This window comes from Amphiprion ocellaris, chromosome 15 (assembly GCF_022539595.1).
Source record: "Amphiprion ocellaris isolate individual 3 ecotype Okinawa chromosome 15, ASM2253959v1, whole genome shotgun sequence".
Taxonomy (NCBI): domain Eukaryota; kingdom Metazoa; phylum Chordata; class Actinopteri; family Pomacentridae; genus Amphiprion; species Amphiprion ocellaris.
The window spans coordinates 20,282,679-20,310,221 of record NC_072780.1 but is presented as its reverse complement, the minus strand read 5'-3'; the positions used below and the strand labels follow the sequence as shown (position 1 = coordinate 20,310,221).

The following is a 27,543-nucleotide window of genomic DNA, read 5'->3' as shown; positions in this document are numbered from 1 at the left end:
GTTTATAAGAGTGTGGGGAAGGTTTATAAGAGTGTGGGGAAGGTTTATAAAGCCTTAAAATATATATAAATAATAAAACAAATATAAGGTCACTACTTCGCGGATTTTCACCGATCGCAGGGGGTTCTGGAACCTAACGACCGTGAGAGATGAGGGACGACTGTAATCTTACTTTGTAGTACGTCCCTCAGGAGAAGAGACGTAAAACATGAGATATAGCCTGTCTGATATCATCATGAATCACAGCACACAGACATTAGTTGATGCAAGTCTAAACTCAATTTCATTGCTGTCTGGAGACATAGTATTTGAGGCTGATGAGTCAGATAATATTACACTGAACAGATGCTGTTTTTTTTTTAATTCACTCTGCATAGATGAAATAATATTTGAGGTGAGGTAATAAACTCATCACATCAGATTTATACTATGAGGAAACCATGCACAGCAAAGTACAACAAAGACAATCTCTCCAGTAGGAACATTTTGCCAAATACTGGAGGGAAAAGTGTCAGCTCATCAATCTTGTACTCTTTCAGTAGCTCATAATTTATAATGCCAACGGTTACTGACCATTTAGTACAGGTTAGACAATTACAGCTATCAGATCAATGGAAACGAACACAGCCACAGCAAATGTGAATCCTTTCATCCGTTGACTCATTAGGAGCATGTAGCTGGGGGAAAAGTGGGATTAATGCAGAGGGATGTTCTCTTGGGGCTACAGTCAGGATCATTACTGGCATCAGGCAACGCCTTGGTAAAGGTGGAAGGTAAGAGTGCCTGAGGTAAGGCTGGTCTGGAAATATAAAATGAGAAAACTACAAACATGTTGGGTCAGCGTTGGTCATCCTTCTGCCCCATTTGCTGGATCAAATTTAAATGAGATTGACCCAGCAGGGCACCAACATATTACAGGGCAAGACACAAATAAAACAGAAATGGGGGATTTGCTTGTTCCTGAAATGCTAGCAATGCACAATTTGAGATAGCATCTGAAAGCAAATTGCTTTTTCATAACAGAAAATATTTCTTCTGTCATGGCATTTTCACCATCACCATTTTCCAACGCTAACAGTTTATTGGATCTTGCCTGACGTCTGCTAAGAATTTTAACGATGGTGTATTTGTCTGTTAGTATAGTTAAAGTAAATAATTGGTTAAGACAGACATTTCATGCAAAATCAGCATTACAGTGTTTACATCCATAATAAATGAACCATCTAAGCAGATGCATGGTACATTCAATGGCACTATTTTTAACTTTTGAATGACACTGTGGCCACTGTACTTTCATTTGGTGCAATAACTGTACAGGCAGGCCATGAAAGGATGGCTTAAACTCAAATGGCCACATGACAGGAAGTCAAATGAGAACCACTGCTGTGCTTTTTAGTCTCTCTGCCTATTACTGTGACATTACTCAGACCACAGAGTGCTGAGACTACAGGGCAATTTGTTGCTGGTAATTCTCACTGTGTAGTTATTTACCATCACCACAACTGAACCAGTGAAAGACACGGGTAACATAAGACTGGTCTTCTTCTTTGTAGAATTCGGGGTGAACACAAATGTGCAGAACATTTTGATAACAGAGCATGCTTTGAACTTAAAGGAATCAAAACATGGACCAGGATGCAGTGTTAGCTTTTAGTTGCCAGATTCACAAGCTTTTTCTTTCTGAAGACCACTGAGTGACGTAGTTAGCCTTTCCTGCTAGTTCCCTTCGGGTAGTGTAATGTTACATAGTCTTTTCCATGCACTGATATATTTGTGGCAGCGCACCACAACATCCACAAATTGATTTTAGATATTTTACTATTTAAAATGGCTGAACCTTGTTTCATTAAAGAACCTCGCCCCTCTGTCTCTGTCTCTCAAACACACTGACATCAGTCCCCTCCTCTCTGTGCATACTCTGAATAAAAATATGCGTAGGAGGAAGGACTGTTGTTGGCTTCTCCATGTAGAGAAGACAGCTGGCTGAATTCCTGAACAGAATCCATCCGGAGTTCACAAATGGTTGTGACAATCTCTGTATGTATTTCTCCAAGAATGATGCACTGAGGTTCACACTCATAAGTTAGTCTATGTTTCAGACACTGCTCAGTTGTAGTGTCAAAGTAGGAAAACACAACGGCAGGTTTTCAAAGTTATCATCAGGCATTTAGGGAGTCTGGTGATGCCCTCCCGGATCCACAGCTCCAAACCAGCAGTAGAGACACCTGTGGATTATGGACGAGTATCTGGCTTGTTGGTGAAAACTAGCCCCTAGTGTGGGGACATACTCTGCCTTGTAGGGCGGCACACAGAGATGCAACTGTAACACTGCATGAATTGGGCCTTTATTTGTTTTTGTTTATCTGGGACAGGGAACACGGCACCCAACATTTGATACCTGATACTGAAATTGGGGCCCTTCTCCACATTTCATGAGTGATTATGTTAACTTCATCACCCGTCGGTGTGATAACAATGATTCACATGCAGCTGAAAGAATAGCTCACTTCACACACAGGTTACCTATAAGGCCACAATGACAAGTACTTAGCAAATAAAGTATGTGCAGTGGAGCACCTTGCCTACTGTATTATTAAATAATTCAATTATGAAAGCCTCGAGGTGCAACCTTTGGTGCACCAACAGAATGACGGGTCCTCCTAAATGAGGATGAAGAGTTGTGATGGGTCAGCCCTCTTGAATCGCTAATGGCGCAGAGAAAACAAACCAAGGACGTACCGACAGCCATGATACGCTCGCCAAAAAAGTTGACAATGTGTCTTCTCTGCCAGCTCTGAAATGCTAGTTAGCTAATGATGAGGAAAGCAACTCAAAACACTTGACATTTAAAAACTGCTTACACTTATGTCCAAAAATGATTTTCTTCTATTTTGTAAAATGGTTAAATGTGCCCAAGAACTGAAGTATCACACATCATGTCAGTATACTTCCTTGTATTGTACATGCATCAGAGCAGTTCTCATCTGCTATTGACAACAACCACGGAGGCCCTGTAGAGTAAAATATACTGCCAGTGGGGCCTTGTCTGCTTCTGATCACTACCCTTTAAAAACCAATTTACAGTTCACTGTGTCAGGAAGGCTCGTTACAACCTTGGCAGAAAAGGAAGCATTAACACTCCCCACAAACAGCAAGAAAAACCTCCCATAGCATCCTTTTTTCTTGGCTGCTATCAAAGGCCAAGCAAGGAGCCCACCATGAAACTTTTCAAAGCACAGCACGACGCCCCCTCAAATCTAGTGTAGAGGCCAGTTTTTGGTCTTATCACTGCGAGCTTCAAGTTCAGTTTAGTACAAGTGAGATTCCAGGTCACAGAATCTATTTTTAAGTAACTGCTTCAGCAGCTAAGCTATTGTTTTAGGCATTGTTTGTAACCACCCGTGGTCTGCTGTGATGATTTATCTGTGTGCAGGGAGATGTTGAAAATGTAGAGGAAAAGCAACGTTGAACATGCGGAAGGTGTTTATTACCTCACTACAAAGCTACGCCTACAATGTACAAAAAAAATACATGGCTCTTGGTTTAAAGAATACACTGATGAACCAAAAATATTATGTCCACCCATGCAACTATGCTGCTGGTCATTTGCAAGCTGCCAAAATGACTCTAACCTGCCGAGGACACACTCCAACTCTGTAACGATTTCACCCTTGTCAAAGTCACTCAGGTCATTCCTTCTCCATTAAACAAGAACCAATTGTTCCCTTACAATCTAATGTATCACAAATCTTGTGATGTGCTGTTGTTACAAGATAATCAACAACATTTGCCTCATCTCTGAGTAGTTATAATGTTTTGGCTCATCGGTACATCCTGAACTGACACAAAAATGGTGAAAGCAGAGGAGACTTCTAAGTCTGGGCACAGATATTTCAACTTCAGACTTTAAAATGAGCCTGAGGTGTTGCTCACACGCTGAAAGATTCATGTGCTGAAAGAGCAGCCGACAGTCAATTATTTCTAAATGAAAGCCGGCAATTAGGAGTAGCTGTAACTGTGGGAGCAGTGAAGGACTGTTGCCCAGAGCAATGAGTTTTAGCTAAACTGAAGCCAACTTTAAGAAATTAGTGGCAATTACATAGGGTTTTGATTAAGTCCCTGCTTGGGCACGTTACTCTGTACTAAACATTTTTACATCTACCAGGTTGGAGTCTTAGAGTCCATTGATGTTTGTAATTTTATCTAGCTTTATTTCCATCTGCTCAATGTGAAATAGTGGCTCTTTTATCCCTCAATGTAAAAGTACCATGTGAGTATTGACCTAGACAATCTGGACATGCATGTACATATATATATATCAGCCTCATTAGTTTCTATTAGACATAACAACAGTTATTTATTTTACCCAATATCTGTGGGTTGAGGTTTTGTGAAGTGCTGCAGTGTTCACTGGTTAGCTGGTCTCACTTGTTTGGACTTGATTTCTGCACTCCACTCCATTAGTCTAATGTATTCATAACATAGTCTGTCATGCAATGCTAATTTTAAGTGTCTTTCAATCTAAAATGGCACCAAATGCTTGAACTACAAGATACCTAGTATGTGTGTGCTGTACTGTCCAGGTGCTGCACTGTACCCTCGCAGCTGAACCTTTTCTCCTCTGTCAACATAACATTATTACAAAAATTGATTTCTGGCATTTCTGAATTGATTCAGAGGCGCAGAAGATCAATTTTTCCACCCATTCCTATCTAACACTCCTTGGAGAACCTTTCTCCACCATTGTAGCAAGGAATCAAAAAAAATAAATCATATTAATGGTTTTATATTAGTAAAGAAAACTTTTTTATAGTTACTCTTTAACATTACACTATTTTAATAAAGGTATGACATTATGAGCATAAATATAGCATTAATACAGCAGCAAACAACTATCTGGTATGTGTTCAGTGTGGAATACTGGCATTTTTTTTTGCAGAGAATAAAGTCACACTCCCTCTGTGTGTGTTGTAATCAGAACTTGCTTTGGCAGCTGGTTGTCTGTTCTGTCTGTGTGTGAAAACAGACACACACAGCAGAGGAGAACAGATACAGAGCGAAGTGAAGACAATGCTAAACAATTTGACAACAAATAGTTTACACAGATTAAGGCTATTTCACACTGCTGGGGTTGTCGAATAGTTGTAGCTTAGGGTGCAAAGCATGATGATGCCGATAAATATTTTTTTCTTTTGACACAGACACATGACTTTCCAAACAAAATTGATTTGATTACATCACCCACTTAGCCATGGGAACACTGTCCTATTGGACTCCAGTTTGTCTGGAGAACATGAGCCCTGGCAAGATGTCTTTAACCGCCAAAAAACGCTTTGTCATGGTGACCTGTTAATGGCTAATCCCCGCAATGCTCTCAATAAATATAACATGAAAAGCACTCAGAGTGCAGTACTCCACCAAGGCTGCTCAGTCGTATGAGTTCCAACGGATAAGTCCCGATAAGTCCGCAGTGGTGGATTTGTAGCAGGCACCCGATGCAGTGTTCAGCTGTTCTCATAATTACATTGATGCCGTGCCGCTATCTCGCAATGATACAGAAATCTTTAACAAATGTGTAGATCCAGACTATATATTTTGTAAATGTGTACATTTTCCATATTTTTCTATATGGATAGTAACTACCGGTATTCTGTTTTTACTTTTTACTAATTAGTCTATTTTTTATTATATCCTATTATTGTATAATTCTATTGCTGTTCTCTGGTCTATTTAAGATTACTGTTCTGAGCTACTGTGACAACAAAATTTCTCTTGTGGATGAATAAAGTCTGTCTAAGTCTAAGCCGCATCAAAGTCACAATCTCATCACTTGGTCCTTGTATCATTTCTGACCTTCCCTGAAAATTTCATCCAAATCCCTCCGTTTTTGAATAATGTGCACAGACAGACAAACATATGCCGATCGTCACATCAAGGTTGTTTTATGCTTGCTGCGTTCACGAGGTCCGTGCGGCTCCGTGCAGACAAATTACATCATTTTAGCAGCCTCGCCCCCTCGAGCGGCCCTTCTCATGTGGAAAGTTTCTGTGTCGTGCACCTCCACATTTTTCTAACTACGTGAATGGAGACGCACGGAAAAACATGGCAGACGGCCAGGACCTACTCGTAACTGAAGTCCAGAAATACAGGCACTTTCACGATATATCACACAGAGCTCACCGTGACAACCGGGTTATGAACAATTCATGGTATGAAATTAAAACTGACTGCTGAAATGCAACTATTCGGTAAAATGCCATGTTGTAAGTGGTGTAAACAATGGCAAACTTCTTCTACTCTAGTTTAGTACTAGAGCAGGCCATAGACTGGAGTAGACTAGGTAGACGTGTGTTTGTGATACAATGCCCGTTGTAGTTTGGAAGCAGACGCCACACGGAGTATAAAGTCACACGTTCTCTCGCGCGGATTTCCGCGCAGCTCGTTCGGGCGGAAATCATAACCCAGCTTTAACTCTGCCACGATCCTTGGTGGAGCAATAATGTGATAATATCTAATATCTTATTATATTGAGATTATATTCATATTACTATTAATGTTGTTGTTAATATTATTACTATTATGAAGAATATGAATAATAAAAAAAAAGATACCCACATATGTGGACACCAGGTGTTAGGAGGTTAAAATAAAGGAAATTTCAAAGTAACTTTCAGTTGACTAACTTTGGTGTTTGTATTCTATTTGAAGGAGAACGTTCAGGAATAATGCAAGCTGTCACTGAAACCATCCTCTTAATGTTCACTCATGTTATTGGATGTTTTAGCAGCTTCTCTCTAAGTAAACCCAGACAGTGAACAAGTAAATTAATAAGGTCTCTGAATTTTGACACTCTTAAGTGGAGCTGTGATAACATTTGGACTAAAACAACACAAGAGCAAGTGGCTCTGCTCAAACAGACAGATTTTAGGCCAGTGAGTGTATTTAGTCACTGGACAAAGTAAAACAACTAATAAAGTGAGGTTTTAAACAAATTTTCATCAAAACACTAAAACAAAATGCATCCTATAGTAACTACTGCCAGCTGGCCCACCGAATTTCTGCATACTGTAAATATTTCACAGAACTTCGCATGTGGCAAAGAAAAGAAGCACAGGTTCAAAGGAAAGACATCCATGACTCAGTACATTAGGGTACCTCAGAGGAAACATGATAAAATACCTGGAAGAAATATTCAGCAGCAGAATAGGTGAGGTAGGGACCCACAGTGAGAGCTCGACACATTTCCATACAGTCAATCAGCAGTACTTGTTCTCACCAATTTCCGCTTATGCCGGGTTATTGTACAAGGAGCTCCGGCCTTCAGCAGACTGAGGACTGCACAGGGAGAAATTTACATGGCAAAGACCCAATGAAGGGGTATTACATAAGTTTCATACTTCATCCCAAAATTACCCACTCCATCTGTGAAAGGTAGTCAGAGACGATAATACAGCAGGCAGGTGATTACTAAATGGAGCGAGACTGTTGACAGGTCATTTAATGTGGGCGCAGAGAAAGGTAAAGTCTTTGCATCTGCAGGAAAAAAAAGCTCACCTGAGGCCCTGAGAAAAGGAAATTAATGCAAATGTATACAAGAAGTCGATGTGAAGCTGCTATGATTACTATTAAATCAAACCACATTAGAAAAATTAAGTAAGGAATACAACATGGCGAGACCAGTCAGTCACGAGCTCAAAGACCTCCAGCATCATTCTGCTCATATCTACATCCACCTGAGTTGTTCATTAGCTCAGGATCACAGCAAAGGTCAAAGCCAGCTGATGGGTCAAGGGTATTCTGATGGGAACGGACTCAACACGAATTCACATCTTCACTTGGGTCACTCTTACATGAGGAAAAGCTGAAGCACTCAACTGCAGAGAATGGAACAATCTTTTGAGAAGGAGAATTCTTAAGAGGCTCTGCAAACAGGAAGATACTGGCTTCTTTTCATCAGCATCTCAGCAAGATGCACGCAGCGGAGGTTAACCGAGGGGAGATACATAAGACTGAACAAAAAATGTTACTTTAGAGAGTTCATTGAGAGACTTCAGATTCCAGAGAGTTTTTCTTTTTTTTTCTTTTTAATCAATGATGCACTTCTCTGAATTTGTGCGGTTCAGAAAATTTCCTAACTAAATTACTCCTAGTAGAATCGATGCAAAATTTTTATACACTACCGTTCAAAAGTTTGGGCTCACCCAGACAACTTCATGTCTTCCAGGAAAACTCACATTTTTATTCATGTGCTAACATCATTGCACAAGGGTTTTCTAATCATCAATTAGCCTTTCAACACCATTAGCTAACACAATGTAGCATTAGAGCACAGGAGTGATGGTTGCTGGAAATGGGCTTTTGTACCTCTATGTAGATATTCAATTGAAACTCAGCCGTTTCCAGCTAGAATAGTTATTTACCACATTAACAATGTCTAGACTGTATTTCTCATTCATTTAATGCATCTTCATTGAAAAAATGCTTTTCTTTCAAAAATAAGGACATTTCTGAGTGACCCCAAACTTTTCAACAGTAGTGTAAATTTATTTTCATCAACTAGGAGCAAAAACGGACATCTTGCTACAATGAGATGAGACATTTCTGTCAGGCTGCCAAGGACCAGTGCAAATGAAAATCAGAGCAGAGGGAATATTCATTGCGCTTTAGGTTTAGGGACAGACGGTGGAGTGTCTCGACTTGAAGCGGTGATTTGCTGGTCGCGTTGGAATGATGGTTGACTGCGCTGACCCTGTAGCTTCTGGTCTAGTGTCTGCCTTGTAAAGTGTAGCTGTGAAACTCACAACTTCAGCACCACGGACAGCACCTCACACACTCAGCTTAGTGGATCATATGGATGTTTCACCTTTAAACTGAACTGATCTGAAATGCATGCTAGATGGTTTGTTTCAGACACATCCTCCTCTCACACATAGCAGGTGTCTGTCTTGCCATATATGTGTAACTTTCCAAAATTGACTTTTAGTTGTCTTTCAACTGTTTGTGGCTCTTTTTATCTGAGCGCTTTCAAAATTCCCTTGGACAGACAATCTAAAAATGTGCATTGTTTTTGTGGTTTTCAAATGATATCTACCAACTCCTCAAACTTGTTTTGCATTTCCAGCCTTTACTGTTACATTTTTTAGCATTTCCCATTATTCTGTAATGCCTAGCCTAGTTACAGAAGTTTCAGCTTTGTTTAAGCCACTCTCTCTATAAGAGAGAACCCAAAAAGCTGGTTCCAGGACCCTAATGTGATGTTCTGCTGGTCGCTCTGGTCAAATATATTCTCAGATGGTGGCTAAAAAAACTGAGCATTTCAAATATTTATTAACCTTCTACCGATCACCCAATTGCTTGAGAACACAATCGAAACATTAATCAACCATGAAAGCAGTCATTAACTGCAGCACAGAAGTTCCAAAAGGTTTCAGATCCTCATATATTTAGTGAGTAAATTAACAGTAACAAGGAGTGGGAAACTTGTAACAAAATGGGACAAGTTGAATTTAGTTTTGTCATTACAAAGCACACAAATTGCATGTTTTGTCTGCTCACATTCTTTCTTAGTTTCTTTAGGTTCTGCAAGTACCAGTCCAGGTTGAACTGGTACCGAACTTTGTAAAGATTTTGCATGAACGTTGACTCCATTTTCAGCTTCTGGATTTTCTCTGATGGGTGGTTGATGAGAAACATCAATTTTCTTTTCTTTCTTGAGAAAAATCTGTTCATGTTGCTCTAACTTGCTTCCTGCATACATCTGCTGTGACAATTATTTATGCAGCTTTAGTTTTACTCCACATCATGTGTAACCATTACACAAAGGAACTGTGCATCTCCAGTTGAAGAACCAATGACAGATCTACTGAATATTTATTTGATTTATTTTCTTTTCCAGAGAATGTAAGTTTCCGGAGGCAAACGTAGGATCTTCAATTTGCTTGTTTTTCTGGACAGCGACGCCAAACCCAAAGCTTTGAATTGGGAAAATCTTATAATGAAATTTTGTCTTTTTTTAACTTAAAATATTAATGAAATATCAAACTTCCTCAATTATATTTCTATTGATTGATCTGCCATTATGAGCCCTCCAAAGTTGAACTTCTTTCTGCTCTGTCTTCAGCCAGGGTGCTGTCCCAGTTAACCAAATAAACTTCTGTGCACTTGCAGACTGGGTCTGAGTTGATGTAAACGCTGTCTGTCACATTATAGTCAGACTCTGGTGCAGTTTGTTTATGGTATGTAAGCAAATCAGACAATCTAAAGGATTATTTGAAAGTTGGTATTTGATTTTAACATGCAGCCACTGTAGATCAATCAGAATGTGAAGAGCAGTTAATTTTTCAGATGTGTCACCATTTATGACAGACTCCATGAAGCTGAACAATAAACTATGAAGAATCGCTTCACGCATCTTTGTAAGCTCATCAGAGAAGACTAATAAACACATATGGAGCAAGTAAGTGCAGCATGACTTTCTGTCTGTTGAGGGAATTTGATGTCCCCATGAGTATTCTTTAAATACAGATGACGCACGATGACGTCAAAAAAAAAAACTTTCCAATAAAGAAATTATCTGTTTATACAGCTCCTGGTTCTCATTTAATAAGCCAGTATGCACGCAATATGGTTGAGAACTATGAAGGCAACAATGAATCATGTATTTTTCTTTGGAACAAACGAAACGAGCCAAACTGCATATGTGACAGCACTCCAGGTGTTGTGGTCGTAGATAATGAAATATTAAAAGAAAATACTTCCATTCATTGAAACTATCCAAATCCAAATGCCCTACTTATTTTTCTAAGTTAGAGAAACATCAGCAGCCTGATTTCTAGTTGCATGTTTGATCTCTATGGACTCCATGCTAAACAAATGCACCTTTGCTTTTCTACATTCTGTATGAGTAACATCTCATCAGTGCTTGAACCTGTCTGTGAAATGACAAGTTGACAAGCAGCGCTCCTATCAGGCCAGAGCTGCCTGATCATCCGAGGAGGAGCTCTGCACTGAAGTAAAAGTTCGGGAAGAAAAAGAGAGTGAAATGACGCCGGTAAATCAGAAACTTCATCATCGGCAGGCTCAAATCTTATCGATCAGAAGTCATTTTGTATATGAGGAAGCTCTGATTTCCTCTCAATAAAGTTGTAGTTACAGGTCCTTGGATGCTGGCATTCATGAGGATGTTACATCACATCACATATCCCCCACCTAAACATAGTTACAGACCAATCATCCGCCACAGCAATGGCCCTTCCAGATGACAGCGCCCTTTCCAGGCACAACAATGCAAAAGCTGCTCAGGAATGAATAAAGAAACACAACAAAGAGCCCAGGACGTTGACCTGGCTTAAAAAATTCCTCAGAGCTCAATCCGATCAGCACAATAAGTCTAACCCACAGAGGCACCACAGGAACCAAAAGATCCTTTGACAACAGCTCAGTGCCAGACACCCTAGAACACGGAGATGCTCTGTGAGTTTTAGCGGCACAAGTGGCACCTAGACAATGCTATCCTGGTGCTTTTAATGATGTGGCTTATATCTATGATAATTAGAAGAAAAAAAAACTCTTATTCTGCAGACCCATGCAGAAACGTGTCCTCCTAGTAGCTCCTAAGGATTACATCTCACCGAGGATGTAAGAGATCAATACCTGCAGGCAGAGAGAGCGCTGGAATCACACTGACTGATGACTGTGCAACATTACCTATGATCCATGGCTTAAAGATCCATGTCTCTATGGGCCCCTGTGGCATCACACATGTCACACCAACAGACCTACCCCTAAACCCTCACCTGACTGTATCATACATAATCACTGTTGGTACACTCAATGTCACCTAAACTCATTGGTATTTCCTTTCATTATTTATTTATTTTTTTTAAAGTCATCTCGTGAGCAACATTCAGACTCAACTCAGTAAACAAATGGACAGAGGCATAACTTTTTAAAATGACAGTTCAAATGCATTTCAGTTCAACATTTTTAAGGAGCCTCACACAGAATATATTAAACTCAGATCACTGACTTTGTTGTAGAATGCAGACTCAAGTAATGGAGAGTCAAGTTAATTCATTCCTCAAGCATCTCCTTTCATCAGAACACTGCATTTTTTAATGTTTGTTTTACATGAACAGAAAATATGACAGCAAAAAGGCAATAATAAAATACACCAATGACCAATATTTCACAGAGAGGACCCCGCTGATCATATTTGCATTTTGTTCTCTGTGGTGATGATTTGCCTGAAATCAACAACATTAGCTACCACACTCACTGTAAAATTAGTCATGGCAAACAGAGGACAACACATGTCCAATGTTCTTGACGTGCTGATAATTTTAAATCTGTTTCTGACAACTTCCTGGGCTTCTGCAGTCACATGTACATATTACCTTGGAACCTCTCTTGGAACATGCAAAAAGCTGACAAGAAACACAGTTTTGTAAATTAGACTAATCTGTGTTCTGTTAGAAATCTTGTGTGATCTAGTATCCAACCGTGACCCAATTATCCAAGAACACATCAATAAGCAAGATTTTTATTTATTAGCTGATAAAGAATTTTAGGAGCACCCTATACTGTGCGTAAACACAACAGATTGAAGAGAGAATCAGCAAATTGCAAAATGCAATCAACAGGTTATTGCAGTCTGAATATTTAAAGAACCCTTGTGTTCTTTAAAGCCTTAAAAAGTAGCGCTTTTGATATTAGCATGCTACCAAATGACTTCTTGAAATGTGAAAGGGTTGCTGTCTCTGTCTAGGACAGGGCTCCAGAGTGTGATCAAAAATCTTTGTGCAACTTAAAATTTTCATGGGTTGTACTGCTGCACCACACATCTTTTGGTGGCCTCCCTTGGTAGTTCAAATGACTCCATTTCAGCTACGGTAAATCTGACATTACAACACCTTAAATCACTCTTCTCAAGGTAATTGTGGGTCACATACCTGTCTGAGTTGTGTGCACTGCCGCAATTGGGCAGACTAGAGGCTTCTGTGTTTAGCTGCTTTGCGTCGTCTACTGATGGAAGTGATTTGTACATGAAGCATTGAAGGAATATTGGTAAATTACAGCTTCAGAAAACGACCTGAGCTGCATCTCGCTCTCTGAACTGCATTAGTTTGTGCATACACAATGGCTACACTGTACCATCAATCACCACAAGTAAATGCTTAACCTGTGGGAAACATTGGATATGATCAAACAGTCAACATTATGTATTGCATTAATTGCAAAGAGTGCAGCTAAAGCTTTACTGAGAGAAGGGCTGCTGCTGTTGCAACGTAGGCTTTCTGAATTGAAGCACTGAAAAAAAATTATCCTGTCTTGTGACGGTGTGTGGCCAGCAGAACAGTCTCCCTCCCTGCAGCATTTGAGTGTCAGGCTGCAGTAAACTGAAATCTTTGGCTAACTTCATGCTCCAGATCATTGTTATTGAAAAGAACAGGAAACATTTGTTTGCACATTTATTCCTGCCCATAATAATCTGTATAAATTTAAGGAAATGTGTATGGGAACTGACAAAAAAAAAAAAAAAATCACAGCACAGTTGTGTTTTTGTGCTCCGTAACTTCAGAATAACTCACGTATGGCAAAGAATGGATTACTGAAATATTAGATTGTGGCTAAGAAACTTATGGACATGATTAAATATGAATACACTGCCATTCAATAGTGAGAGGTCACTTAGAAATATCCTATTTTTGAAAGAAAAGCAGTTTTTTTCAGTGAAGATAACATTAAATGAATCAGAAATATAGTCTAGACATTGTTCATGTGGTAAATGACTATTCTAGCTGGAAACGGCAGATTTTTAATGGAATATCTACATAGGAGTACAGAGGAACATTTCCAGCAACCATCACTCCTGTGTGCTAATGCTACATTGTGTTAACTAATGGTGTTGAAAGGCTAACTGATGATTAGAAAACCCTTGTGCAATGTTGTTAGCACATGAATAAAACTATGAGTTTTCATGGAAAGCATGAAATTGTCTGGGTGACCCCAAACTTTTGAACGGTAGTGTATATCCATTTACCTGGCATGTTGTCCTGTCAGTAAACTATGCTGGTACTGTTGTGTACACTAAAGCTAAATGGAACAAAGTAGTTAGTCACTGGTTGAATAACAATCTGAGTAGTGATAATGTGAAGAAGCTGTATGGATTTGGAGTGAACAATCATGCATTTAGGGAAACCCGTTTTCTCAATTTATAAACAGCACCTGTCTGACTGCTGGACTAGCGTATCACTTGTGGAGACACCACAATCACAACAATCACCACAATCATCACAATGTAATTCAGGATTAGGTAACATGGTTTGTGCTGAAAAGCATTTGAATGAATTTATAATGAATTGTAGTTTGTTTCAACTGGAGTTTTTGAAAAAGTGAGAGCTCTAGAGCAGACAACTACATAGGGTCTGACCAGTAATATCCAACAAAGGACTGATAGTCCATGTGTTGCATTATGGTGTTCCTAAAAGAATCATATAAAGAGAATCGAGCCAGTTCCACTCAACACACAGCCAACAAGCGAACAGCAATTTCAAAGAAAGGTCACTCAGTTGGTACACTGTGGTTATTCTTTGAGAGCCAATTCTGCACATGTTGCTCCAGGTAAACTGACACATCCCACCATGTAACTATTGGTGACATTTAAATGTGAGGCTGTCTACCTGACTCAGATGCGGACCTTGCTCCAGCCAATTAAGACTGGTTCTTTTCCTCTGGCCCTGGAGACTTAGTGTGTTTAAGAATGTCACAGACTGCCCTTTAGCTAAGGCAGTCTGAGGAGGATGACATTTGAAATACAGTGTATGTACAAAGGATCCTTCCTTCGAACCAATTTGTTTCATTTTTCTACAGTCTAAAAGATGTTGAACAAGTATTCAGTTGTGCTGGCATGGAGCAAACAGTCCTATTTCCAATGATAGCCTGTCAGGCTTTGGTGGTAGTGAGCATCTAAAATCACAAATTTAGGATAACTGCGTTCTACATTGTAGACAGTTTGATCAACAACAGGCCTGTAGAGGCATATTCATCTATTTTTATTCATATTATACACTTCAAATATGCAGGCACATAAAATGAGCCTGTTGAGCACTGCTGCTGTAAACTGACACCATCGACTGTTGAAGTAAATTCATCTGGTAAACTGTGATGTAAAACGACCACAACTTTATAATTTATTGAAATGATGAAGTAATATGACACAGACACCATCCAGTGGGTCAGTGTGATCACCAGTTAAGGAGTGTGCAATGCCCAGTACCATAATGCGTTTTATACTCCATCTTTGATCTGCCCTCTGTTGGAATACATTTAAAAATCAGAATGGAAGTGAAGCATTTTAGCTTTTTTTTTTTTACTGAGTATAAAAATGACTCAACTACATAATTTTGGACAGCTGCACTTTTCCTTTTTTGTTATTTTGAAACTATAAAACACAGAAGTAAAAAAAAAAGTAATCAGTTTTCTTGCTTAAAATATTAAACTCAAACTAACTCACTTCACAATAACAGATAATTTGACCAAGTTGCCCAAAATTTTGCCACAGGTATGAAAACTAAATGGTTTTCTCTGTGACAGGGACATCTGTCTGTAACCATTTATGTTATGTACTGGAAATGAACATGCTAAAAGCAAAACAGAGAGACTTCCGCCAGTTTGTTGGATTAGCCTGGTGAACTAATGGTCAGTACAACTCAGAATATCACAAGAAAAGAACTCAGAAAGCGCTGTACTCCGCCAAGGCTGCGCAGTTGCTGTACGATTTCCGATGGATAAGTCCCGATAAGTCCCGATAAGTCCACAGCGGTGGATTTGTAGTAGGATCGCAATCATGTGAAAGCCAGCAGGCAGCTGACGTAGTGTTCACTTGTTGTCATAGTTACAGTGACGCCGTGCTGCTATCTCACAATGATACAGAAATCTTTACCAAATCCGTGGATCCAGACTATAAGCTGCATCACTGCCAAAATCTAATCACTTGGTCCTTGAGTCATTTCTGACCTTCCCTGAAAATTTCATCCAAATCCATTAGTCTGTTTTGGAGTAATGTTGCGCACAGAGAAACAGATGGACAAACATATCTTCACATAACTTCACCACGTTCCTTGGCGGAGTAATAAGGCTTCAGCTTTATTCTGGGCATTTTCATTTTGAATGGATTATTAAATGTTTTTCAACCTTCAAATGAAAAAGATGAATGCTGTCTGAAACAATAGAGGGGTCAGTGAATTCTTATATGACCCCCCCCCCCAAAAAAAAAAGAAAAAAAAAAAAAAACAGATGGGAAAATATCCCTGCACAGCAATGAACTTCACACAGCTTTATACACAGTATATTAAATGTCACATTAACACAATAAATGCAGCTGGTGTTTTAGTAGCAGTGCCCATTGTGAGCACTGAACACCTCATTAACCAACTCAATCTTCACTTAATAAAGTGCTACATCAACAAGAGGTTGGCCTTTAATTAGGACTGAAAATTAATGTTATGTCCATTTTGCCATGACAATTTTTTACTACACAATGGCACTAAGAAATAAAAACATAAAGCGTTTTGGCACTGAAAAGGATGAGATGGAGTAAATTCTGGCAACTGCCTACTTCACTGAGAGCAATGATAGAGAATAGATGGACCTTGTTTCAGTAGGAGTTCACAGATGATAAATAATTAGCACATTAGTGGCATCAATTCTCAACTTGTTCATCATTTGGCACATCTTCATAAGAGGCCAATCCTTATACAGTTAGGAGACCGTCACAGTTTCAGCGTAGAACAACATATAAATAGGGACAAATCCATTTCAAATCTATTACAGCTGGGAAAAGGCAACTTTTCAAGGCCCATTCTTAATAAAAAAAACATAAAATGTTAGATTTATCCATGATGCCGGCACTGAATCAAAGCCATCTATTCCAAAGTTCATAAGATATTGAAAACACTGGCATTCATTCAATTGACCATGAAAATATTCTTTTCAAATACCATATTGTCTCGTTTCCAAAACATCACATATTATCCTGCAATGGTTATGATCAGTCACTATGACTCAGACACAATCAGACAAAGACCGGACCACACTGCTAACATAATGCACAATTTGCAGATTAATAATAGAAGCACAATTTGCAGTAGCTGCAATAAATGAGGGATAAACTGTGCGGTATCCAGAACAATTACCTTTGGGATGACTGGTTCATCTCCATTGTAAATGGAAGGATAATTATAGGTTCTAACAATGCGAACATTTTTATGTCACTTATCAGGAAAGAATACCATTTCCAAATCAAATTCTAGTATCTAAATTCTCCCAAATGGCAACTGTCCAATGTGAGCTCAGCAACTGAAACTAGGAATAGACAACCTGTCAAGCTTTGGGGTTTTCAACACGCCAAAACAGTCTCCCTTAGAGGAGGAGCGTGTTTTTTTGAGGCTACATCCACATTAATATATTTTAATTTTACAACACCTCATTTCGTCTACATTTATGTCGGGCATCAACACTATGGCAGCATTCCAAATGCTGAAATGCTGCAGCCTGCAGACCTTGTTTTGAAGACTTCAGGACTGTATTTTAGTCTAGACAGGCAGAAATAGACCTTTGGAAATTATGACACAGACAGCTTTGCTATCACATTCGTCACACCTCCATCACATGACCCCTTTCTGGATTAAAACAATGACATTTGCATTGACAATGAGTGCTTAACTCAACACGGATAATTTTAGCCAGCTTTTTTAATCAGTTTGTTCAGACGCCTTGCATCCTTGTTTTTTATCCTGCCTCCCCAGCAGACTGCAGCATAAAACAGAACACTTGCTACCACAGACTGATAAAACATCTGCAGCATCTTACTGCAGATGTCTAATGATCGAAGTCTTCTGAGGCAAAAAAGTCGGCTCCGGCCCTTTTTGTAGATGAAGTCTACATTACAAATGCTATCTTTATAAAAAAAAATAAATAAAAAATGACACCTTTTATCAAAGCCAAAAACTACAAGCAGGAACGATGGTCAGATTTTCAACTTTCCAATAGTCCTTGAGCTAATTATCTGTGACGTGATGTCTAGTCTGGAAAATTAACCAAATCTACGCTTAAAATAGTACTATTTCAATTACCTCATTTCACTCTACAAGCAAAACTGAGAAACCATGACTCTGCAACAGTCAAGTAACAAAAATTGATTTGAATTGGTTTCAGGGCTTTTCCTGTTTGAAAAAAATCTGTGTTTTACTTCACAAAAGACATTTCAGTCCTCTCTACTTCTAGCCATAGTTGTTTTTTTTTTTTTCTTAGAGGTGCAGGACTTTATATAGCAGTGAATAATCAGCACACAGTGGGTAAAAATCGAACAGGAGCAAGAACCACTCACAAACCCCCTGGTGTACATAGTGTTAAATTGTGCATTTTATCATACTAGTGCTGTTGTCAAGCTTCTCGTTGCCACCGATGTGTGCATGTACAGCATACATAAATGGTTATGTAAGCTGTGTTTTCAGGCTGGGTAGTTTGTACAGAGACTATTTCTGAAACAAGTTAAAACGCTTGTCTGGACAGAGATCTTTCTTTTTTTAAAAAATACTATTGTCAAATAAAAATGTTTTTATGAATGTTCGAGAGAAGAGTTATAACAACACAAACTAATTTTCAAATTGTAGAACTAAAAAAAGACATAAGCAGACATAATATGTTTGCAAAATCAGTAGAATATATCCAGACTGGATTCTTACTAAATATTTATCATATGTTGCCTTGGAAGATTAAAGAATGTAAATTAAATGAAAAGGTAAGTGTTAAATGGATGCTGATTTTGGCAGTATTCTGGGTCAGAAATATTTTGATAGGTAGTGCAGCTGTGCATTTCACTTCAAGGCCATACGTGTAAGAGAAAAACGAGAAGAAAGTGTAATTTCAGAGAGGAAGAGCACGACAGCTCTCAGACTGAGCTGTTGCCTGTAGCTACAGAGTTACTTAACCTCAGAATCCATTTGAGTTAATAACCATGCACACTGTTTGCATCCCAGCAACAGGACTCAGTTCATCATTGAAAGCACGACCAATCACAGTGACATCCAGATCATTCAATTATATGTAACTTAACAAAGTCCAATTTCCTTGCAGGGTCTATACCCCATGTTCAAGATAAAGTTTTGAGGAGAAAAATCTAGAGGTACTTTTGCATAAAGAGCAAAAAGTCTCTATTGCCTAATTACATAAAGCTTTAATAATCTGTGTTATACTTCAATAATGTATCACTAACAGCCAGTAAGTATTTCACTTTGAAAAAATTTGATTCATCCCGTGTCATCGGGATGATATAGAAAAATACATGCAAGAATGTTTTGTGTTTTGTTGTTGTTGTTTTTTCCAATCAAGTACAGTTCTTTTAAAAAAAAAAAAAAAAAAAGAGATGGCTATGATATATATAAAATCAGGGAGCAAAACAATGAGCTGCAAATATGCACTGTAAAACTGATGGAACTACAGAATCAGATGATTCTCTGTGCATTTGTTACAATGAGAAGACATCATGCTGCACTTTGTAGTTTTATTCACTTATAAAGAATGAGTAAGTGCATTTTTAGGGTGGATATCATATATAGTAATTCAGACTCACAATTACATGCAGACTTTCATCCACACTTTCTAGTACATAATATCATATATTCAATATATCATAATAAGAAAAAATTCAAGTAGGTAAGTGGCCACTCATCCAGCGTTTCCATGACAAATTCCCATTACATGAAAAAGAAAATTATCACCTCAAACATGTGACCTCACTTCAAACCTGGACTGTCACATGTCATGTCCCATGTGAACAAGCCGCAAAGCTCTTTCTTCAGAGCAATCACCTACTGAGAGGCTCTTGGCAGATCTCAAGGATCTGCTTTGCACATTTTCCCCTGCTGGAGCATTAGCAGAACTCCCAACTCCATTCAAGATCATTATCCAAGCAGGAGGTGCAGGGCTCTCAGAAATAAGTAATCACTTCACCGGCCTTGTAAAGAAAAATACATAAAATGCAGACAAATAGAAAGTGATTATAGCATATGGAAGGATCTGAACATTAAGCTAAACGGCAAGCTGGAAATGTAAGTAGCTAGAAGGATGTTTTGCTATCAAAGGTTCATGCTAGCCATGGTAATGACTAGCTGTTAATTGACTGATGCTATGAAGAATTTAATCAATGAAAACTATATTAAATCACAAGGTAGCGGGGGAGCACATGGATGTCACAGATCTAATATGGATTTGGTGTAGTACCTGGTGGCTCCACCAGGGAGAGCCTCACACTGCTTAATGAGATAGAGTTACAGGTGTGTTTGTTGACCGACTGTAAGGGTCACAAGAAACAAACGCAGCTCCCTTCTGTGTAACTGCCAACCGTGGCAGTCATTTTGATGAAGTCTGCAGCATCAAGTTGTGAAAAAGTTGTCTGACAGTTATCCAGTGTAGCTAGCTACCTGAGGTTGATGCTAATGCTAAGCTAAGATGTTCAAACATTTACACAGGCTAGGAGGTAAGTGACGGTCAGCAGAGGCGCTTTTAACAATCAGGAGCAGCAGGACTCTGATTAAAAACTTTCAGTAACATTTAAAGTGATGAAGTGTATCAATGACGCGGCTCTCAGTATAAACCTATTTTGGAGGTGAAGTAATTACTGACAGATTTCATGGACTGACAAAGTTGCTGCAACAGTATTTGAGGACATCTGTTCCAGCTGAGCAGCTGTTTCCAGCATCTGGACTGACGCTATCTACAGTACATCATGTACAGCATATCAGCTGTGAGAATTATTTTTGATATTAAACCACTGTGAAAAGTTTAGTAACTAGGGCTCAAACTTAAATACTTTAATTACGATTAATTAGTTACAGAAAAAAATAACATGCTAAAAAAATGAACACATTTAATCACACCTTTCTCAGTTTCCTCATTTCTGGCACACTGTTAACACTGATGCACACTCCAGCCCAGTAAGTGCAATAATGTATCTAAAGTCTGACTGCCAGCTGCAAAGAAGATGCACAGGATGCTCTCAGCGCAGAAACATTGGACCAACATGGCGGTTCGGTCGCAAACATTCTCTTTTATTTTGCCAACTGTTCAGCAAAAAGTATTTCTGAACGCATTTGAGGTGATAAATAAGCCGCTGAATCTGTCCTCATTTTAGTTCAATGATAGCTAGTTTAGACAATTAACTTGAATATAATAGCTACAATTGCACTTTGAGTTCGAAGTACTCTGTGAATGTAGAAAGATGAAAAATCCACAGACAGATATAAATGAAACAAACATTCTTGTTGTTTAAGTTCATGTATATGTCTATTCATCGATTCAGTCGTAGACCAAAACTTATTTGAATTGAAAATTTTTCTTATTGTGTCAAATATTGCCATTTGACAAAAACGGGATTAATCACAAGAAATCAATTACAAAGCCTCTAATTAATTAGATTATTTTTTTTTTATCATATCCCAACACTATTAGTAACACTACAGGTTATTTACTGTGGAAGACTGTAGCTTGTTGGATGTGTTTAATATTTTTTTGTTTTGTTGGGCCAATAGCTGAAAAGCAATTTTAAATAACAACCGCCTTTAAATTTCTAATGTAACCAAGACACTTTATTGGCTAACAGTAATTGTCAATGGTCAAAAATGGTTTTATCTGGATATGGAAAAACATTTACTGATTTCATTCATCTTAACAATTATTCCTGCATTAATTGTTTTTTTTTTTTCCTGCATTAATTGTTAACACAGCTGACTACCAGGTAAGGAAATTTTTAAATTCTTCCAGAGGCTGTGCATGGTAAACTATATTGAAATTATAATTTTACTTCATAGCTCTATTGTGTCTAATTCAAACCTGACACCAGATCTGACAAACAAAGCACTTCTAACAAATTCTAACAAAAAACACCACCCCACTTTGCAGGCTATGTTGCTAGGATTTTTTTCCCATAGCTACGGCATCAAAGGATAGAACAGTACGAAAAGGCTAGTGAAACAACACAACTGAATATTACCTCAGGACACACAAAAAAAAAAACGTTGCCACCTGGCAAACATAAATATCTAAAACAAAATACCTACACCTGATAAAGTTAACGCTGCTGTTAAGCAACTGACTGTTAACTTTGGGGTTGAACACAGATCTGCTTTGGTTCCAGAAGAAAGACAAGCAAACTCAAAATGCTGTTTACATTTACATCTTTCCAAAAACTAAAAATACAGCCCTGGACCACACCTGTGTTTGGATGAAGACAGTTTATTTTTTTTAATCATTGTTTGCTCAACATTTATGTTCTTTTAAAACCCTTTTCCACAAGCTGCAAAAAAACAGTAAAGCCTGGGGGTGCTTTTTAAAAAAATTTTTTCAGTTTAGATAAATCTGGTACAATGATGCAAGTTTCCTGAAAATTAAGTCATTTGCATTAATCAACAAAGCTTGCTATGGGGACTGATGGTGTTTGTTTCTACAATGTGGAGCGATAAACATTACAGATGAGTGCTCTTATACCCTGCTGTGAGGTTGCAATGGAAATACATTCTAGTAAAACAAAATAGCGTCACTGTTGAGATGGCAGTATTTGAGTGTCTTGTTTACTGCACATGTATCCTTTGTTTTTTGCAGTCTCTGTCATATTACAAGTAAATGATTTGAAATGTGGCATGAATATATAAACTAACATAATCCATTTCTGCACATGCCTTGGTGAGCCTCCTCTTTTACCCAAAACAGCACTATGCAGAAGGCAGCAGTGATTGTTTAACCCATTCTTACCTCTTTGTCCATGCTTTCGAGGTCCTCCTTGCACAGTGTGTATAGAGGCATTATATCTGACATGCTTGGCTGCCGTTTTCGACGAGACGGTCCTGGGTCGCCGTCACCTTGAGGAGCCTCTTCTTGCTGACTTTGTGAAGTTCCCCTGAGGTACAGCAACCAACAAAAAAAAAAAAAAAAACAGAAAACACTATGAAAGGAGCCTGATTAAGCCCAGCTATGCAGATGTACAAGCTAATCAACTGAACAATAACAAAGAAATACTTTAGAAAGATTATATAAGAAAAAATAGGCCCCAAAGTAAAAGTTCAGTTAAACTAAAGTGAATATATGTACATTTGATCACTGACATACACATATGAAATCCTGTGATCACCAAAACAAAACTGAATGCATCTTTGATTTCCAATTAGCCTAATTTTATGAACATCATTATAAAGTCAGCTGTGCACATCGGGACTCTACCTGTTTTAGACCTATGAATTGTGTCTATCTGCATGTCAATATCATGACTTTGCATGGAAAAAAAATGCCATATTCTAAAAGCTGATTTCGGGACTTCACAAAGATAAAGAAAGGATAAGTAGTCATCAGTAAAAAAAAAAAAAAAAAAAAAAAAAATCAGACATCAGCCACTATAAATGGCATCCAAGAAAGAGATTACCACAGTGAATGCATAGTCCTGATACTGAAGCATGGAGGTGAGAGTGTGTTGATATGGGGCTAAATGAGTGGAAAAGATTTTAGGAAGACGACATTTATAGATGGCACCGTAAATGTCTGTGGATAAATCAAAATACTGGCTGACAAGAGGACTCCCAGTCTGCAGAGGTTTAGCAGAGGAGAAATATTTCAGCATGATCCAAAGCACAGCCAAAGTCACACAAGTGTTTCTAAAGAAGGGAAAAGTAAAACTATGACCTGGCCAAGTATGTTGCCTGACTTGAATCCAATAGAACACATTTGGGGTATTTTAAAAGAAAAAAGTAGAGCAACACAACCCCTCTGGCAAGATTTTTGTTGTATTGAGTTGCTACTGTGGGGGCTGTATTTTAAATATAGTAAATCTAAACTGTTAGCTTCACATTTTACATAAGATCAAATAACCTACTAGTTAACTTACAAGCAATGGAAATGCTGTAAGTTCATATAGGGTTTAGTATTTAGGTGATGTTGCATGTGAACGTACTCCTGATGTATATTGTGTATCTGAAAAATTTGTGCTTACTTACACAGTCTAAACTTTTAAAAATTTTCCAGTCACACATTACTATTGTAGCTTCATTGTTCCTGTATTACAATAATCCTTACAGGAACTGCCAGGGAACAGAATTCATTTGCAAACACTGTACATAATGAGCACACATAGTTCATAACAACAAAGAATAAAGGTTAAAACTGGAGACCAATCATGAGAAGTGTATAGGCTCTCTCTCTCTCTCTCTCTCTGTAACAAGGGCCCAGTAGATATATGCAAATGGGAAGAGGATATTTCCGCGCTTCCTCTTGGCAGTGTTCAATAGAACAGATCTTCTTTGATGATTCTGTCCAACTTCATGCAACTCCCTGAAAACTAGACAGTGCCTCTAATCCATGAATAAAATGGGCCAATTTTACGCTTGAGATTACTAATTAGGGAGTATCATCACAGATATATTCAATTTATAACCATTTTAAGCTGCCGTTCAGAGTTGAAGTTAAGAGCATGAATTTCTCAAGAGTTATTTGTAAAACAGTCTAGGAAAAGCCTCCCTGTGACTCCCCAATGGCAGACAAATATAAATACAGAGGACAAGCTCTTCATTAGCATTGGTGACTGACAGATAAATGACAAGGAGAGCGGAAGATCACAGAGGTGACTTTGAGGAACTGTGAAGCCTTTCTTGCACCTGCCACATCATTCTTGTCAGACTGCAGGCGGAAATGAAATGAGAACATGTCTGGGAAATGAAATGTCTGGCTGAAGACTAAATAAAATAACATTAATTTAAAAAAAAAACAAAAAAACTTTTTGCTGGTCTGAATTCTATTAAAGATGCAACAAGCAGATAAAATGGTTCAAATCTTATATACAAGATAGGGACTACTTTGTCTCAATTGGTAAATATAAGTCCAAGCAAACAAAGATCACATGCGGGGTTCCTCAGGGGTCTATTCTTGGCCATCTTCTATTCAGTATGTACATGTTGCCCTTTGCTCAGATAATAGAATATCACAACATCTCTTACCACACTTCTACGGATGACACACAACTTTATATTTCATTGTCATCACATGACTACAGTCCTTGCACTTAGTCAGTGTATCCATCAAATCAGTGAGTGGATGTGTCAAAGTTTTCTCCAGCTCAATGCAGACAAGACTGAAGTGATTGCATTTGCCCCCAAAAATGAAAGGTCAAAGATCAGTGCTCAGCTTGACTCCATGTCACTAAAAGTTACAAATCAAGCCAGAAACCTTGACGTCATTATTGACTCAGACCTGAATTTTAACAACCACATGAAAGCTGTTACTAAATCTGCCTATTACCACCTGAAGAACATTGCTAGAATCAAGGGTTTCCTGTCTAGAGAAGACACAGAGAAACTTGTTGATGAATTTATTTTCAGTAGGTTAGATTAGTGTAATGGTGTGTTTACAGGTCTTGACAAGAAATCGATCAAGCAGCTGCAGCTGATCCAGAACGCTGCTGCTAGAGTCCAAACTAACACTAGGAAATTGGAACATATTACACCGGTCCTCAAATCACTACACTGGCTTCCTGTTAGTCAAAGGATAGAGTTCAGAATCTTACTCCTAGTCTACAAAGCACTGAATGATCTTGGACCAAAATACATCCTGGATTTGTTAGCTCCATATGAAGCTTCCAGACCCCTCGTGTTACCAGGGACAGGTTTACTGTATGTTCCCAGAACCAAAACCAAGAATAGTGAAGCAGCATTCAGCTCCTCAAACGTTAGAACAAACGTTCTGAACACCTGAGGTCCCCTCAAACTGTCAGATCTTTAAAATCAGGTGTGAAAATCATATTGTTTACTGCAACTTTCTCTTAGATGCTCAATCTATTTTCTTGACTTGTAATGCACTTTTATTGCTTAATTATGTTTTATTTCAATTATTTTAATGTATGATCTTAATGTATACAAATAAATTCGCCTGGCCTTGCCAAAAGAAGTACAACAGCAGCTCGGAAGCTCGTCTAGGGGCCAAAGACTACACATTCTGTGGTTGATAGGCATCCCCAGCCACCAAATACGATCAGCTGATTCAATAAAAGGCTTGTTGGAGGGTTTTATTGTTCCTCAGTTGATAGCTAAAGATGCTGTAGCTCTCCATTGGGAGTAATAATGCAGAATATCCTACACCAGCAGCTGTTTCAGTTTACAGAGAAGGTATGGATGGAAATGAGGCCCAGAGGTCAAATCCATACATTTAAGGTCTGTTATGAGCGATTCTGTGGTCAGTACTGAACAGAAATACCACTAGCATAATTCCTACTTTTTCACATGCTTGTCATAGTATTGCATGACACCCAAGGGTCAATATTTCTTCACTTAATGTACATCAATCACATGTAGAGAGATGATAAAGATGTGAAGCCCATTCACAGATGACTACTGTGGATCAGTCAATGAACTGACTCAATTGGAGGTAAATATGTATGTGGCTCTCTGTGGTATTTCTAGCCCACAGCAGCAAAGGCAGCTAATACCAGATTTAAGGATAACCCAGAGCACAAAAAGTTGGTTTTTGAAAGAAGAAACCCATGACTGTCAACAGGTAACAAACACTAAGAGCACAAAAGCCTTCCTCGTACACCTATTAAACATGTAAAAGCATTATTAATCTGCATTAAAATTCTTGTCGTTTGCCTTCTGCACAAGTAAACTTTCTAAAAATGCTACAGTAAATATGACACAACAAGCGTTTTATCATCAGTATCACGACATTTGAATCGACTGAAATCACGCACGATATCTAGTTTTAAATCATTGCACTATTATATAAATACATTAACCCAACTCCTACAGTACCTGAGACTAGACTGCTCTCTGGGATCAGCGAGCGATGAAGACCCTGACGCCTGGACGAGGGGGGGTGGACGTGACAGCTGAGGGCCCTTGCGGATCAGCTTTCCTGTGACGGGGTCATAGGTCCGAACCTCTGGAGCTGGTGGAGGAGGTCTGGGGTGGATGGGAGCTGGTTGGAAAATGGTCTTCTGTAGAGAGCCTTGATTGTCAGGAAAAGCTGCTGGACTGTTGCTCCTTCAAACACACAAGAAAAGAGATCTCAGACTGGGCATTATCTCCATGATGAGGAGATTTTTAGGTATTCCTGTCAGTGTGTTTCAAGTTCTCCTCTACCAGGCTCAGAATGGCCTGTGAGACCACAGATGCCTTACCGTGGTGTTTTAGAGTAATCCTCCTTTAGTGGGTACAGCTGCTCCTCCACTCTCTCCCAGCGCTCTAGACAGCTCCACAGCCAGTCAGGGTTGACAACATGAAGGTACTTGTAGCCTTGGGCCTGACGAACCTTTTCGGTACCTGGTTGACAAGGATGAAAGAGAATGGGAGCGAGTTCTGACCTTGCAATCAAATGCTATTACCAAACGCACACACCCTGTATCTGCTGAATAATTCAGATCAATGTTCTCACTTTCTTTTCCAGAAGAGAAAAGAGAGAATAATTACCTGCTCAATGTTATTACAAGGATAACAAGGAAAATTTGTCTTT

At 38.7% G+C, this 27,543-nt stretch overlaps 1 protein-coding gene across 1 annotated transcript in view; it reads right to left on the bottom strand.

Annotated features, from left to right (window-relative positions):
* The window catches only part of ctdp1 (CTD (carboxy-terminal domain, RNA polymerase II, polypeptide A) phosphatase, subunit 1), a 98,950-nt gene that overhangs the window by 52,616 nt on the left and 18,791 nt on the right, over positions 1 to 27,543 (bottom strand). Inside the window, exons 9-11 of the mRNA XM_055018038.1 lie at positions 27,212 to 27,353; positions 26,849 to 27,074; positions 22,810 to 22,959 (exon numbers count right to left, since the gene is read on the bottom strand). Of these exons, the coding sequence (XP_054874013.1) occupies positions 22,810 to 22,959; positions 26,849 to 27,074; positions 27,212 to 27,353 (518 nt within the window). The remainder of the gene's footprint in view (positions 1 to 22,809; positions 22,960 to 26,848; positions 27,075 to 27,211; positions 27,354 to 27,543) is intronic.